General features: G+C 41.2%; 1 protein-coding gene across 1 annotated transcript; it reads right to left on the reverse strand.

Annotated features, from left to right (window-relative positions):
• Positions 1 to 7,339: 7,339 nt before the first annotated feature.
• On the reverse strand, positions 7,340 to 16,439 carry LOC310643713 (lathosterol oxidase-like). The gene is made up of 5 exons (XM_083368235.1): positions 16,286 to 16,439; positions 12,690 to 12,936; positions 11,916 to 12,048; positions 8,344 to 8,444; positions 7,340 to 8,008 (listed from the first exon to the last, which is right to left on the reverse strand). The coding sequence occupies exons 2-5, from the start codon at positions 12,897 to 12,899 to the stop codon at positions 7,580 to 7,582; spliced, it is 873 nt and encodes a 290-aa protein (XP_083224361.1). The 5' UTR covers positions 12,900 to 12,936; positions 16,286 to 16,439; the 3' UTR covers positions 7,340 to 7,579.
• Between the last annotated feature and the right edge of the window lie 708 nt (positions 16,440 to 17,147).

Genomic DNA, 17,147 nt, shown 5'->3' on the forward strand with positions numbered 1-17,147 from the left:
AGCTGCAAAGGGTCTGCCTGCCCCTTGAAATGCGGTGCCTTAAAATTGCAGTTACAATGAAAGGCTGATGGGAGGTGAATGGGAATGAAATCATACGCAGGCGAGGAGATTCCTCTTCACAGATTCTATCCATCCCTGCAGAAGACAGGAATCAAATTGAATTCCTGAACTGAAAATTCTGGATAAAACCCAGATTAGGGCCCAAAAAGTGTTAAAGATACTTGTTTCTTTAAAAAGCAAACAAACAAGTAGCAGCCTGGGGAAGGAGAGTCGGGCAAGGCCTGCTTTGCAGGGCTGTTTGGGGTGGGGTGGGGGGGAAATGATAAGAGTGCAAAAAGATCAGAAAAGACCAACTCATTTTGTTAAGCCAGCAGCAGCAGCAGCCATCAAGGAAAGCTCAGTCAAATTAAGGGCAGCAAGGTGTGTAGACCCCTGTTGTATCCAGCACTTACATGCTTAGCAGTAGATTACAAAAACACTTGCATCAAACAGAGGAAGAAAAAAAGCGAAGAGGCAGTAAATGAAAGTCGCATATTCTTCTGTAGGAACTGCTGCTGCTTGGCTACTAAGGATTAAATGTTCCCCTCTTTACCCCCACCAAAACTAGGAGCCTTTGTGTAACGTCACCAGAGGCTGATAGTCATGTATGTGGCTTGATTTATAGAGAATTTATAAGGTTAAAATTAATTCCAAAACAGAAAGAGCTTTTATAAACTTCTTGTTAACAGGAAGATAGTCCGGGTGAAGATGTTACAGTATAATACAAATTCTGATCAATTTAAGAAGTTTGCAAGTGAGTAAACTATAGGTGTTGGGGACTGATTTCTCTTCTCTTTATACTGACAAATGTGCTTCTGTGGATCATTTAAGTTTCAGGGCTGAATGAGGATTCCATTGGTATTTGAATTTCATTGAAGAAGGGAGGAGGGAAGGAAGGAAGGAAGGAAGGAAGGAAGGAAGGAAGGAAGGAAGGAAGGGTCTTATTTTTTTTTCTATTATGATATTTAGCTAAGTGGACCAGAGTAAGTTTACTCTATTTTCTAGTTCATTTTTAGAGATACCAACATTTTTAGTCCAATTCTGTAAATAAAAAATATGTAGCAATTTGTCACAAGAAAGGATCGACAAAGTTGTACTTCCTATACAACTTTCTGAGGTGCCTTAAATCTCTGTCTTTCTCTCAGTCTGTCTCTTTCTTCTATCAGCATCTATTTTCTATCTTTCATCTATCATCCATATCTATCTATATCTATCTATCTATCTATCTATCTATCTATCTATCTATCTATCTATCTATCTATCTATCTATCTATCATCACCATCACCCACATAACCTTCCTTTCATTGTGATTTTGCACATGAGACCATCCATCCTTTGGCCCCGAGACCTGCCAATAACCCTTTTTTAAAAAAATAATAATAATTAAAATAACTGAATTGCCAGGGGGTTTAAATAAAGGCTGGCTTTTTCATTAGGCAAAAGGCTTTTCAATCGATCCAGCCAATTTGTCCATCACTGCAGCTCTGGATGAGGAAAAAAAAGGCAACCTTTAAAAATCATTTCAGTGGCTTGTTTCTCTCAGCCCAGGATGCTCCGTTTGGTAGAAGCCCTTGGCAGATGGAAAACAGCCTCCAGCTTGGGATCAGTTGCTCACAACTGTCCTAAATCTGTCATTTTCCCTTCGGTCTTCCATCTCCACCCTTCTCGGTGCTGTGTTTCCTTTCTTCAGCCCATCCCTGGCTTCTTCCCGACAACCTTTGTTGCAGTTGTCCTTCAATCCATTTCGCCCCAGCAGTTCTAGTGACGGACTGATGTTTTATTATTCTAGACCAGGGGTAGGCAACCTCGGCTCTTTTATGACTCGTGGACAACTCCCAGCTATGCTGGCTCAGGAATGCTGGCTCAGGAATTCTTCCACGAGTCATGAAAGAACCAAGGTTGCCTACCCCTGTTGTAGAGCATTTTCATTATTCACCTTTAATGCAGTCCTTCTGTCCACGGCCCACAAGTTAGTCACAGTCAAACCAGACGGTATTTTTTTTTTTTTTAGTCATCGGATGCTAATTGAGGGTTCCTGGAGCCAAAGCAAGCTTTAAAAAAAATGAGATCAAATCTTAATTGCTGTTTTGAATTTTTTTGAGTGTATCTGCAGGGAAAGAATCACGAAAGGCAAGATGGCAGCCAACCCTTATGAAAGTGAAGCTTTTTTAAAACATGCAATTGCATGATTGTGGCTGCCCTCCTGACCTCTTGTGTATTTCTGGTTTAAAATGCACTAAACTGTTTTACTGAAGATTACCCATATTGTCACAGGGGAGAAGGATCAGAAGTAAAGTAAGCATGTGGTAATGTAGGTGAACCTCGACTTATGACTGCAATTCAGCCCTGTGATTACATTGATTAAATTGTGATAGTTGTAAACTGTGTCACCATGACTGGAACAGACTTTATGAATTTTGTGGTTGTTACGTGAACGCAATGGTTGCAAAGCACATGCCACACTCATTTGTGGGGATCAAGAACTGAAATTAAGGCTAATTTACTTGTGTTGTTGCTGCCATGGAGAGTGGGGTAGGGTTTTTTTAACTATGATATGATGAATCTTGGAAATGTTGTAAGCCACTTGGAGTCACTGATCTGTGGGTTGGGCAGCTTTATTTATTTAGTGTATTGCATATCATACATGGATTTGCAATATATATTAACATTTTGCCTAGATTAAAAAAACATAATAAAATACGAATGTTTAAAAAACCTATATTCATATACCAAGGTCTAGGCAGGCCATCTAACCACTGAAGCTCAGCATAGTTTATATAAAAAAATATCAGTATATTTATTTGTTTATTTTTATTTTTTATTTTTATATGCCCTCAGCTTACAATAAGTTATGGTGTGATCTACAGTTAGGCGGCTACAGTATATGAATTTGTTTAATAAATAAATACGCGAAAGAAACCAGTAGGAATTGCCTATGGACATTCTCAGTCATCCAGGTCATGGTTGTCCCAAAGGTGCTTTTTCAAGAGACAACTGGATTTTCTTTTTTTCTCCTTGAAAACATTTTGCTTCTCATCCCAGAAGCTTCTTCAGCCCTGACTGGATGGTGGGGAATGGAAAGATTGATATTCCTTTTACAGCAGCTGGTCATTTGCCTTCTTTTAGAGCAGACATGTCAAACACAAGCCCCGGGGGCCGGATCCGGCCCGCGAAGTGGTTTCATGCGGCCCGCGAAGCCATCCTGGAAACAGTGAGGGAACGGCCCCCACTGCCTTCGCCCTGGCCCAGAGACCCTCCTTCTGCCAGAGACCCTCAGATCTGTCCCACTCCTGCCCAGGCCCCCATAGGCACCCTTGATGCGAACCATGTAGACCTGGCCACGCCCACCCAGTAGGCCATACGCACTCTAGCCACGCCCACCCAGTAGGCCACACCCACCCTGGCCATACCTATCTGGCCCTCTGAGGGCAACTGCTGATGCGGCCCTCAATGAAATTTGAGTTTGACACCCCTGTTTTAGAGAGTCATTGAGGCCACTTGGAGGCTTATCTGTGTCGTCAGATATCTGTAGAGCCTTCTTGGACCTGCCAAAAGGATCATGTTGTAGAACTGGAGATAGATAATGTTGTATCCCTCCCTCTCTGTTGAGAGAGGGCTGTTCAGTTTTGACCTAGATGGCCTCTTTGACCCCTCTTTCAAACCAACGGTCCTCTCTATCCAAAATGTGGACTCTGCTGCCTTCGAAAGAGTGGCCTTTGTCTTTTAAATGCAGGTGGACTGCTGAATCTGGTCCTGATGGGTTTGTTCTCCTATGTTAGAAAGGCAGTTTCACAGAACTGCCTTCTCCTGGGCCTCAGTGGACCCCCGTGCTCAACCGCCCTGCTGCAAAGCACACTCTGAAATATTGCAAGGAACCGTGTCAGCAAACCCCTGGTTGTCCCGCCCCCTCCTCTCCTGCCCTCCAACCGCAAACACATTTAATAATTAAAGGTGTCTGCCAGTTGTTGCACAATAGCAGCATGTACCCAGGGGCTGCCAAATGCAAACAGCAGACTGCCTGGGCTCCCTTAAGGCTCTTGAGTTACAGAATCGGTTCAGCCGAGTCTCTTGCTGCAAAGGCTTGACGTGAGCATGCAAGGATGCACTCCTGCTGTCTTGTTTCCCCGGTGACTCCACTCCCTCTCTTCTCTCCGTTTCCCGGGCTGGTTTCTCAGTTAATGGATGGAGCTCAAGAGGAGCTCAAATGGGCCTTCTGATTAGAACTCCATGTCTCCAACATGACTCAGCCACTGATGTTTCCATGGACACCTGGCCTTGCCATACAGTGAGCCAGCTACTCCACCAAAGGTTAAAAAACAGAAATGCATTTTTTTTTAAAAAAAGAAGAACTTGGCGCTGGCATGTAGCCAGTAAAGGGTCAGGCTCTGGCCCTGTCATTCTTCACAGCACGGGGTCGTGCCCAGCCTTGGCATGTTTTAAGACTTCTGGACTTCAACTCCCAGAAATCCCCATGGCTGGGAGTCGAAGTCCACAAGTCTTAAAAGTTGCCAAGGATGGACACCCCTGCTTTACAGCGTGCAAAGTAGGGAGGGTACTGTTATGTATGTAGAGATGCCAGGCTGGTGTAGACACCATAACACCACGTGGCATTGGTCAGCTGGCCTGATTGGTCAATCTGTCTGGCGGGAAAGATAAAACACCGGGTTGGGTGTTACCAGGCCGGCGGGAAAATAGAGCAACCGGGTTGGCTGATTTCAGGGGCATCAGTAGTATAAAAGGGGGCACCGGGGGTTGGGCTGGCTGTTCCATCTTGTAATCAATAAAAAATATCACGTACAATGCTGACTCGTTATTGTGTCCACGCGACTGCTCACGCTACAACAAGTACCCTATCTGTGCAATCAGGGTGCAGACACCGAGGGCAGATACTGTGCATTAAAATGCTCTTTGCTTTGATCGAATAGGAACCTGGATTGTGTCTCCAGCCAGATATGGTAACTCTACAAACAGAGCTTTCTTGGGAAACGAGAAGGAAGGAAAACTGGAATTAGTGCTTGGTTTGGATGTGTGCCCCCTCAGTTGAAAGGAAAGTGGAATAGTAGAATAACAGAGTTGGAAGTGGCCTTAGAGGTCTTCTAGTCCAACCCCCTGCTCAAACAGGAGACTCTATACCAGCGGTAGGCAACCTTGACTCTTTTATGACTCGTGGACTTTAACTCCCAGAATTCCTGAGCCGGCCATACCTACCCTTGCCCTATACAATTTCAGACAAATAAGTTATCCAATCTTTTCTTAAAATCTTCCAGTGAGTGAGCAGAGGCAGCAGGGAAAGATTTTTTAAGAGACTGCATATCGGGTAGCATTCTGCTCAGTGAACAGGTTTTATTCGTGCTAAGGAAGAATTGATGTAAAAATCCCTTGGCTTCCCATTTCTCAGCTATTTGCAGTTCCAAAGCGCTAGAAGGATCTGAAAGTTTCAGCGTCAAACACCCGGCCAGACAATCTGGTTAGATCGGTACCTTTTCTGACAGCCAAGATTTTCATTTCTTTTTTTTAGGAAAGAGAAAGAATGCTTTCAACTATAAAAGGACTATACTAAATTTTGATTGAGGTATAAGCCACAGCCAAACACTGGGATTCCCCATCACATCCTGGACAGTTCTTATGGATCCATAAATTAAGAGAAAGAGGCCAGGCCATCCATAAATAGCCAAGGAAGGGCCATCATTTATTCTCTTCATGTCAATTACTTATTTGTGTTTGACCTCTGACCGCCGCATTGATCCCAAATTAATCTGCAAACAGCTATCGGAGTTGAGATACACAGTGCCAGAGAACATCCGTGTTTCCACAAAGCTGAGAGGGTCCATAAAGAGGCAAGGTCACCCGCAGGGCAGGATGAACAAACGGTTGTTGATTCTTCAGACAGTCTCCTAGGCAGCAAATCACCGTTTTACTGCAATGCAGCCCCTTCAAAACAATGTACTTTTTGGAAATGGAAAAAAATGATGGGCTAAGTCTAAGAGATGTAATAAATGCCTACTACCATTTTGATATTAAGAGCTCCGGTCACAGGGAAAAGCTGTTTAAAAAGTCATGCACCCAAAAAGGAAAAAAACAAAAAGACATTTCCATGTTGTGTAGCTTGGAGGCTAAAAGACGCAGCATGGCCTTCTCCAATCCAAAGAGACACTTGTGCGGCAGGCAGGCTGAGGCAAAGACGCAGTCCCAGAACCAGCGAAATGTGGGGGCTGGACAGAGGACAGATTGTACCTGCCCTCGGTGTGGAAGGGACTGCCAGTCTCGAACTGGCCTTTTTTAGCCACACCAGATGCTGCTTTAGGACCTCTTTCCAGAGCACGATACCATAGTCTCTCGAGACTGAAGGATGCCAATGAATGAATGAATTTGCTAAACAAAAGCTTATGGACTTTATGCTTGAAAAAAGAAAAAAAATGAAAATTCAATCTTAGATTTTGAGGATTATATAGTAAGTTTCTTGTTGTAGAAGGGGTTGGGATCTATCAGATATGCAAAGCAAAAAGTGGAGGCTTTACCTATATTTCAATCAGAATAAAGCTGGAAGGGACCTTGGAGGTCTTCTAGTCCAACCCCTTGCTCAAGCAGACAAATGTCTGTCCAGTCACTTCTTAAAAGCCTGGAGTGTTGGCGCACCCACAACCTCTGGAGGCAAGTTGTTCCACTGGTTAATTGTTCTCACTGTTAGGAAGTTTCTCATTAATTCCAGGTTGTTTCTCTCCTTTGCATATTTTACTATACTTTGTATACTACTGTACCGAAAAGAGAGGGAAGTCACAGGGTTTTTTATATTTTACCTTACAAATCGGAGGGAAAAAGATCAAGGAATGTATATTATATTACAATAAACTCTTAACTTAAAAAAAAATTCTCATGCATGGGACTGTCCATTTTAGTCCTTTAGAGTCCCCCCTATTTTATTTTATTTTTTTACAAAAAAGGGCTGAGTTGCATTTAATTGGCAGTTTTTTAAAAAAAAATATTAAAAATATGAAGCCCTTCATTCTCTTTCCTTTGTGGGGGGAGGGCAGGACCGGGAAAAGATGGGCCCCTAATGTTTTTTTTTTTAATTTTTCCAGTGAAAAAGTTCCAGTCTGTTGCAAAGCTCCACCATGTGGTCAGACCGCAGACGTTTAAAATCTCAGCTCAGCTTCCCAAGAAGTCATTCCTTGAACCCCATCTTCTCGCCAGTTTGTGGGAGATTAGTTTCATTTTAAAGGAGCAAAAGCAGAGAAACTCTCCACTGGTAGTGTAATAAAGTTTTTTTTCTCTCTTTTCCACTTCTTTGATCTTCTTTTCATTCTAATTATTTAGTTAGTGGTTGGATTTATATGCCGTCTTTCCTTCAGGAACTTGTCACCTTCTTCCACCTTCCACGCCTCCCTCCCAGCAACAAACCTGTGAAGTAGGTTGGGCTAAAAAGAAAAGGAAAATCCAGTCACCAGGTAAATTTCCATGGCTGGTAATGGAGAAGCCAGCCCAGCGCTTAACCAGCACCTTAACCATAAAACCACAGCATTTCTTCCTTACAAGCAGTTGCTATTTATTTTTCACTTCATCGCCTCTTTGTAGTTTCTCCTCCTCAGGGCCGTCCGCCACCTTTTTCAAATATGCATGCAGCCCCTCACCTTCAAAAGAAGAGGGGTTTTTGTAAGAGCCCCCAATTCTATCCCAGAGGGTAAAGTATTGGCTGTAATTGTAATTGAAGAACAAGTGGTGAAGAGTTTGATGGGCAGCTCCGTTGATGATGGGTTTCAGCAGATTAGGAACGCGATAGTCTGCGTCGTGAATGGAAGATGACCAGATGCTGCCTAAGACAATGAGGCCCAAATAGACCACTTTGTGAACAGGAAAAAGGAATGGATAGATATGATAAGGGAGGCTATGAAGTAAACCATCCAGGGGGTGAACAGCATGGCTGGCAAATGGAGTTGGGATCTTCCACGCATGGTGGGGTTTGTGTAAATGCTGCGGAAGACAGAAAAGGATCAGATCCTTAGAATGAAGAGAGAAACAGATCATAACATTTTCACTTCATTTTGATGAGGTCTCCACCAGCTACAAAAGTAGCCTACTGGTGGTCCTCCACTTATTACCACAATTAGGGCTACACTTTCCGCTAGATGGTTGTAAGGACTTGTGCCTGATTTTACCATCATTTTTGCCACAGTTAAGCTAATCATTGCAACCCTCAGCAGGACATGACAGTTTCCAAGCACTTGAATTTTGATTTCATAACTTGGGGATGCTGTGATAGTCCTAAGTGTGAGGAGACAGTCTTGCCTGCCAATTATTGACCTTACCTTATATAACAGCTTGTGGTGAACAAACCGATGAATCCAGTAAATGCACATATCGGTGAAGAACAGAAATGAAAATATGCTGAAGACCACGCCAAACCATCCTAGATAAGGAGGGAAGAAAATTAGGGACTGAAAGAATTCCAGCAGATCCAAGTCACAAGTTCTGACAAAACGTGATGCACTGGAGAAGGAAATGGCAACCCACTCCAGTATCTTTGCCATGAAAACCCCATGGACAGTACCAAAAGGCAAAAAGATATGATACTGGAAGATGAGCCCCTCAGGTCGGAAGGTGTCCAATATGCTACTGGGGAAGAGCAGTAGGCTAATACTAGTAGTGCCAGAAAGAATGAAGCAACTGGACCAAAGCCGAAAGGACACTCAGCTGTGGATGAGACTGGTGGTCAAAGGAAAGTCCAATGCTGTAAAGATTTTTTTCTCCATAAGAACCTGGAAGGTAAGATCCATGAATCAAGAAAAGCTGGACGTGGTCAAACAAAAGATGACAAGACTGAACATCGACATCTTAGGAATCAACAAACTAAAATGGACAGGAATGGGTGAATTCAGGTGACCATCAGGTATACTACTGCGGGCAAGAATCCCTCAGAAGAAATGAAGTAGCCTTCATAGTCAATAAAAGAGTAGGAAAAGCAATATTCGGATACAATCTCCAAAATGACAGGATGATCTCAGTTCGAATCCAAGGCAAACCATTCAATATCACGGTAGTCTATGCCCCAACCACCAGTGCTGAAGAGAATGAAATTGACCGGTTCTATGAAGCCCTACAGCACCTTATAGAACTAACACCAAAAATTGATGTCCTTATGATCATGGGGATTGGTATGCTAAAGTAGGAAACCAAAAGATAACCAGAATAACAGGCAAGTTTGGCCTTGGAGTACTAAATGAAGCAGGGCACAGGCTGATAAAATTTTGTCAAGAGAATATGATGGTCATAGCAAACACTCTTTTCCAACAACCCAAAAGATGGCTCTACACATGGACATCACCAGATGGTCAACACAGAAATCAGAATGACTATGTGCTCTGCAGCCAAAGATGGAAAAGCTCTATAAAGTCAGTAAAAACAAGACCAGCAGCTGACTGTGGCTCAGGCAATGAGCTTCTGGTGGCAAAATTTAGGGTTAAACTGAAGAAGGTAGGGAAAAGCACTAGGCCACTCAGGTATGAACTAAATCATATCCCTGATGAATATACAGTAGAGGTGACAAACAGTTTACATTCCAATTCCAAAGAAAGGCAGTGCCAAAGAATGTTCAAACTATCGCATCATTGCACTCATTTCTCATGCTAGTAAAGTTATGTTTAAAATCATATAAGCTAGACTCCAGCAGTATGTGGATCTAGAACTACCAGATGTACAGGCAGGATTTCGAAGAGGCAGAGGAACTAGAGATCAAATTGCCAACATATGCTGGATCATGGAGAAAGCTAGAGACTTCCACAAAAACATCTACTTCTGCTTCATTGACTATGCTAAAGCCTTTGATTGTGTGGATCATAACAAACTGTGGCAAGTTCTTAAAGAGATGGGAGTACCAGACCACCTTATTTGTCTCTTGAGAAACCTATATGCGGGTCAAGAAGCAACAGGGAAAACTGGACACGGAACCACTGATTGGTTCAAAATTGGGAAATGAGTCCGGCACGGCTTTATACTGTCGCCCTGCCTGTTTAACTTATATGCAGAGCACATCGTGAGAAAGGCAGGGCTAGATGAATCAAAATTTGGAATTAAGATTGCCGGGAGAAATATCAACAACCTAAGATATGCAGATGATACCACTCTAATGGCAGAAAGTGAAGAAGAACTAAAGAGCCTCTTGTTGCAGGTGAAGGAGAGGGCAAAAGTTGGGTTGAAACTTAACATTAAGAAAACCAAGATCATGGCATCCGGCCCTCTCAATTAGATAGGGGAAATAGATGGGGAAAAAATGGAGGTAGTGACAGATTTTATTTTCCTGGCTCCAAGATCACTGCAGACGGGAACTGCAGTCAATAAATTAAAAGACGCTTGCTCCTGGGGAGGAAAGCCATGGAAAATCTAGACAGCACACTAAAAAGCAGAGACATCACCCTGCCAACAAAACTGCGTATAGTCAAGGCTATGGTCTTCCCAGTTGCAATGTATGGCTGTGAAAGTTGGACCATAAGAAAGGCTGAGCGCCAAAGAATTGAGGCTTTTGAACTATGGTGCTGGAGAAGACTCCTGCGAGTCCCTTGGACTTCAAGGCAATCAAACCGGTCAGTCCTACAGGAGATCAACCCTGACTGCTCTTTAGAAGGTCAGATCCTGAAGTTGAAACTCAAATACTTTGGCCATCTAATGAGAAGGAAGGACTCACTGGAGAAAAGCCTAATGCTGGGAAAGGTTGAGGGTAAGAGAAGAAGGGGACAACAGAGAATGAGGTGGCTGGATGGAGTCACTGAAGCAGTAGGCGTGAGCTTAAATGGACTCCAGAAGATTTATTTATTTTTTTATTTTAATTCCATTTATATCCCGCCCTTCTCCGAAGACTCAGGGCGGCTTACAAGCTTAGCAGTAGCCTTCATTCTATGTATATGCCTGCTTATTAGGGCTTTCACACACACCCCAAGCGGCATTATTACAAAGTCAGCTTATTGCCCCCAACAATCTGGGTCCTCATTTTACCTACCTCGGAAGGATGGAAGGCTGAGTCAACCTTGAGCCTGGTGGGATTCGAACCTGCACTAATTGCAGGCAGCTGGTGTTACTTAAGGAGGCATTAGCCCACTGCTCCACCAAGGCACTTGGTGGTAGAGGACAGGAAGGCCTGGAGGAATGTTGTGCATGGGGTCACATTGGGTCGGACAAGACTTCACAACTAACAACAACAACAAAATGGATGGGCAAGCTATTAACAAATTCAATAACACTGTGTTTGTGATTAAGTCATAATTATAGGGGATTTTAATTTTAATTTAATTTTTTAATTTTAATTCCATTTATATCCCGCCCTTCTCCGAAGACTCAGGGCGGCTTACAAGCTTAGCAGTAGCCTTCATTCTATGTATATGCCTGCTTATTAGGGCTTTCACACACACCCCAAGCGGCATTATTACACAGTCAGCTTAATTGCCCCCAACAATCTGGGTCCTCATTTTACCTACCTCGGAAGGATGGAAGGCTGAGTCAACCTTGAGCCTGGTGGGATGCGAACCTGCACTAATTGCAGGCAGCTGGTGTTACTTAAGGAGGCATCAGCCCACTGCTCCACCAAGGCTCTTATTTTCTTCAATGCTAACCAGCACTTTACATTCCAAAACCTTAAATTCCTAACCCTAAATTTACCATAAAGTAGCAGACATAATTTAAAATATCTTTCCCTAAACCAATGCACTCCAAAAAGTGGCAGTTAAATTGCACCACAGAAGTCCATTTCTAAACCACTTTACTTTGCATAATCAGGGCCAGGATATATTTTGGGATTGCAAAATCTCCTGCAGTTATGTACAGTTGTAAGCTAGGAGATAAAAAGGGACAGAGGGGTCAGTTCTGGAGGGCGTGTCAAACGGGTGCTTACCATAGGAAGAATCCTCAATGTTACTGTAGAGTTTGCCGTAGCCTCTGACCTCAGCAAAGAAGGTGGCCACGGTGGGAGTGCTGATGCATACTATAGCTGAGAGGGAGAGCTTTATTTCCCGCTGCACTTGATTCTGAACACAAAAGCAGACAATGGGTCAAAAGGCCTTTTAAAATCACCCAATCCTAAAGTTGGCAACTTTAAGACTTGTGGACTGCAACTCACAACTGGCTGGGAAATACTGGGAGTTGAATTCCACATGTCTTAAAGCTGCCAAGGCTGGAAAGAGCCTGGCATAGATCTCACACTCCCCACCAAACATCTGAAAAAGTGCTTCCCTAAAGCTAATGGATGAATCTGCAGCAATTCTGCTTAATTGTTCAGCATGCAACATCACCTCACATTTCTACATATCATATGAATGCATCATCCTCGAAAATGAACCCCCCCAAAAAAGTGGTCAAATTCCAGCTAAAAGGACTCCTCAATAAGATGAGGCTAACTAAATCAGGAAAGAAAAGATGAAATATGCCCACCCACCAAAAGTACCATAGAGATATAGCAAGGAGAAAAATTCCTCTCTCCCATTTCACAAGGTTTTCATTCTGCTTTATAGCTGTAACATTTTCATTCACAAAATTAAGAAGAGGCTTAAGCACGGCACAATTCACAACATGATGGAGTTAGGGTTCTTCTTTAGATAGGACTCCTTGTGAGTAATTAAATGTCATTAAAGGAAACAGCAGCTCTGCCACATTGATGTACCCCACTCACCTCTAAAAACTGAGGATGCTTCTTTAACTTGTGATCAAAAAGCAGATAGTAGCTGAGACTGCCAAACAGAAAATATACGGCAAATGCCCCCAGGTATGTTATAACAGAGAGACTTATAATCTGCCGAAAAGCATTGTCTTCTGGCCAGGTTGCTGGATAAACATAAGGTGTCAAAATATAAGTATCTGCATAATCCAGGATAACATCCATTGTGGCACCTGCAGGAGACTGCTAGGAAAGGAGAGTCCTGCCAAACACGGAAAAACACAAAAGGTTATCTTTCAATAATCTAACACAGGGGTGGGCAATTAATTTTCTCAAGGGGCTACATGAGAAACTGGCAATGGTGTGGAGAGTCAAATCAAAAGGCCTGTGACTGTGCATAGACACCCTCACACATATGTATATTTTTAAAAAAGCATTTTAAAAATAAAAGCAATGCAGTTGTACTGTGTGCATGGTGTACACTTATTTACATTTGATTTCTAATTTCTGATTGACCTCACACAGGCTGGACAAGGACAGCCAAAGGGCTGGATGTGGCCTGGGGCGAGCCATAAAACGTCCAGGTCTGGCCTAACATCTTACAAGCTCTGAGTACAAGCCTATTACTGTGTAATAACAATATTTCATTTATTCTTCCGGTTTGCTGTCGCAGCCACTATGGACGCTTGGAGGACGGCTCTCATCTTCCATGTCCAGTTTCACATCGTTGGGGGCCCCTACAAGGGCTGAAAAGTCACCCCAGAGAGGCAACCAGCAAGAAAGGGCTTTCGCAGAAACGCGGGAGAGCTGCAACTCTCCCGTTAGTGTAGGATAGGCAAGGCAGGTTGTATGACATGTGTGAGTTCCAGCACCTTTTTCTTTTACAAAAAAAAAGCACTGAATAAAAGAATACTTTATCTTGAGGGATGGGACTTACTATATGGGTGGCATGCATATTCAATATATAACAAAAAAGTTGACAAGGCATTTAAATCTCATATTTTAAGAAGTGCTTTATTGCGTGTCTGGAAAAAGTATTATTATAAGTTGAATTATAAAATACCAATTTGGGGGATTCCTGGACACGCGATAGAGGGTGTATCTATGGGTGTGAATTTGGATACGATTTCCTACAAGGAATTACTTAGATTGGTAAGGAATGATTGGCAATTAAGGTCATTAGCTGAGTTAAAACAAGAAAATATTGTACAGTCTTGGTTCCAGTATACTCAATTGCAAGTTAGGTAGAAGTTAGATCAGAAGGTTGGTATTACATTAATGGATGAAAATTTGGTAAAACAGATTAAAGATCAAAATCGAGTGCATATAAAGAGAATTTATAATGCTTTAATAGAATTGGATTCAGAAATGGAATTAGTTAAAGATTGTATGGTAAAGTGGGCTCAAAATATTCAAGAACCGATCCCATTGGATATATGGGAGGTAATTTGGGTTAGAAATGTAAAATTTACCCAGGCCCAAAATTTAAGAGAAAATTTTTATAAAATGTTTTATAGATGGCATCTGGATCCTAAAAAGTTGTCTTGTATGTATCCTAATCTACGGCCCAAATGTTGGAGATGTGGTAGTTTGGATGCTACTTATTTTCATATTTGGTGGACTTGTAGAAATATAAAAGCTTTTTGGATTAAAATTTGGTGGAACATTCAAAAGATTTTCAAGAGAAAGATAAAGTTTACTCCACAACTATTTTTATTGGGTGTTATCACAAATTGTGATACTAAAGAAATTAATTTGATGTTGAACTTGATAACAGCTGCAAGGTTATTGGTAGGGCAATATTGGAAGAAGGATAGTTTGCCTACTATAGAGGAATGGACGCTTAAAGTGTCAAATTTAGCAGAAATGGCTAAGATTTCTGCTTATTTGAAGGATCATTCACAAGAAAGATACATTTTGGTCTGGAGAAGATGGATAGATTATATTCAGAATAAATATGGGACTAAAAAGTTCCATTTAGCTTATGAGTAAATTTTAGATTGTTATAGTTTATTATAGTGGAAATTTTTCTTTTTTTATTATTATCTCTAATTATATGGTATTATTATTATTTTTAGTGTTAGTATTGTTTAATAACTTGGATACTTTTATCTTATTTGTATTTATGTTATAGGGGAGTTAAAGCACATTATGAACTTGGTTATCTATATAGTTGGTTAATGTTAGTTAGATTATGATTATTATAGTTGTAACCCTGTATTCAGCTCTGGGAAGTGGGGGAGGGGGAGGGGGGGTTTAAGGGTAGGTTGGGGAGGGGATAATATTGTAATCTTTATAAAACTTTTCAATAAAAAAAGAGAATCAACTACACAGAATATAATAGAAGAAGTGGAACAATCAAATACTGTGATAGAAGATTCAACTGATCAACAAACACAGTTAATGGAAAACCCAGAAAAGGGACTGACAAGTCTGAAAATGGAAAAGACTTTCTATATAAACCAGAAGAAACCTGAGGATCAAGAAGAAGAACAGACCGAAAGGAAGATAAACATTTCAGGACAACTAAGTCGAGATGGAAAAACAGAAACATAGTTTGTTAGCCCTTCCAAAAAAATGGCGACTGGATGACCTCTTTTATCTCAAACAATATATATGATAACAGAGGGAGATCTATTTGATGACTTAAAAGCACAGATATGCAAGGCGAGTTGGAAAAGAATGAAAGCTAGAATATGGGCTGAAGAAAATTGGGGTTTCAACTTATTAGTAAGGATTAAAATAGAATGTACTCAAATGGACATGATGTGTACTTTGAATACTAGATTTTGTTATGAACTGAGATAAAGAAAACTGGTCAGTTTAAAACTTGGAAGTATAAATATTAAGTTAAATTTGAATATTGATTTGTTTTTAAAGGTTGAATGTAAAAGTAATTAAGATATATATATAAGCTAAAAATCTATTGATAAATGTAATAAACATGTTTTTACTTAGCTGATATAATAAGAACTGTACTAGCTTAAAAATGAGATAGTAGACATTAAGAGAAAAAGAGAGGAAGTATTTGATGTTGAAACAAGAGAAACTTTGGTTACTAAATTTAAGACATTTGGAAATTAATAGAAAATAATAATGTTATACTGTATTATTAATTAGATGATGTAAGATGGTGAGAAATAGAATATATTCAAACAGATAAGACGTGTATCCTGAATATTAGACTTTGTGATGAATTGTGATAAAGAAACTTTGGTTACTTAAACTTGGAAATTATAAATATCAAATGTTAAATTTAAATATTAATGGGAAACTAAAAATTGGGAAAAACTAATTAGGACATTGATTGTCTATAAAGACTGAATGTTAAAATAATCAGGATATGTATAAGCTAAAAATTATTGATGAAGGTAAAAATGTTATTTTTATTTAATTGATATAATAAAAATCGTATTAGTTGAAACATGAGACAGTAAATACTAAGGGGAAAAGACAGGAAATATTTAATGTGGTAGTTTGAGATTTGTACTAAAGATACTTGTATGTCATTGAATTATCAATTAACTCGGCCACCACGTTGCTTTTTAAATACTTAAATGTAAAATTAGAAAATCAGTGAAACATTTAAAAAAAAGGAAATACAAGCTTACCTGAGCAGTTTTAGAAGAGAAGCCAAAATTCAATCTGAGGTCTTTGAACACCAAATCAAGTTTGCAAGCCAGTCCAAAGGTCAGAGTTTCAGGTTTTCCAAGCAGAAATCACAACACAGAACAAGGGATTGGGGAGTTGTTTCCAAGATCACCAACAGTACAGAAAACTCCAAGAAATCAGCGTTTGTTCCCGAGAAACGTCTCCTTAAGTCTCAGTCTCCACATGTGCCCTGTGGAGAGGGGCAGGGTGTTCTCTCCCATGTAATTGAGCCTGCCTGTGTTGTTGCCTCCTTCTCTCCACTCTCTGTGCTCTAGGATCAGGAGGGGGTGGCCGTTGCTCATCCCCTGACCTCTGTTTCTCGTGTTCATCCTGTCCCAATCGTGAAAGGCCATGGCCTGCCTCGGCCTGCTCTTCCCCACATTCCTCTAAGGCACAGACATCTCTCCCTCTTACAAGCTCTGAGTACAAGCCTATTACTGTATCATAACAATACTTCATTTATTTTCATTTAAACAAATTAATGATGCACATCATCACCAAAGATTTCCAAGGTTCTAGATGAGTGTGCCAATTCCTTGTCCTACTGCATAAAAGTCTTAACTTTGAGCCAGAGTGTGAAACGTGTACAGGAGCTGTTGAATCGCGTGGTCTTGCAAAGGACACTCAGCTTGGTGTGTGGTGATTCTTTTATTCAGTCAGGATTCGCTCAGTTCACAAGGGGTTATCTGGCGTACCTTTATACCTGCCCAGGTGAATGCCAACCAATAGATTCAAACCCTGGCTTCCCGCCAGGACTGGCTATAGCCCAGAGCTGTCAAACTTGTTTAAACCAGGCTTTCCCGCCAAATGCGGTTATAGCAT

The sequence above is a fragment of the Vipera ursinii genome (assembly GCF_947247035.1).
Source record: "Vipera ursinii genome assembly, chromosome: 8".
NCBI classification, from domain to species: domain Eukaryota; kingdom Metazoa; phylum Chordata; class Lepidosauria; order Squamata; family Viperidae; genus Vipera; species Vipera ursinii.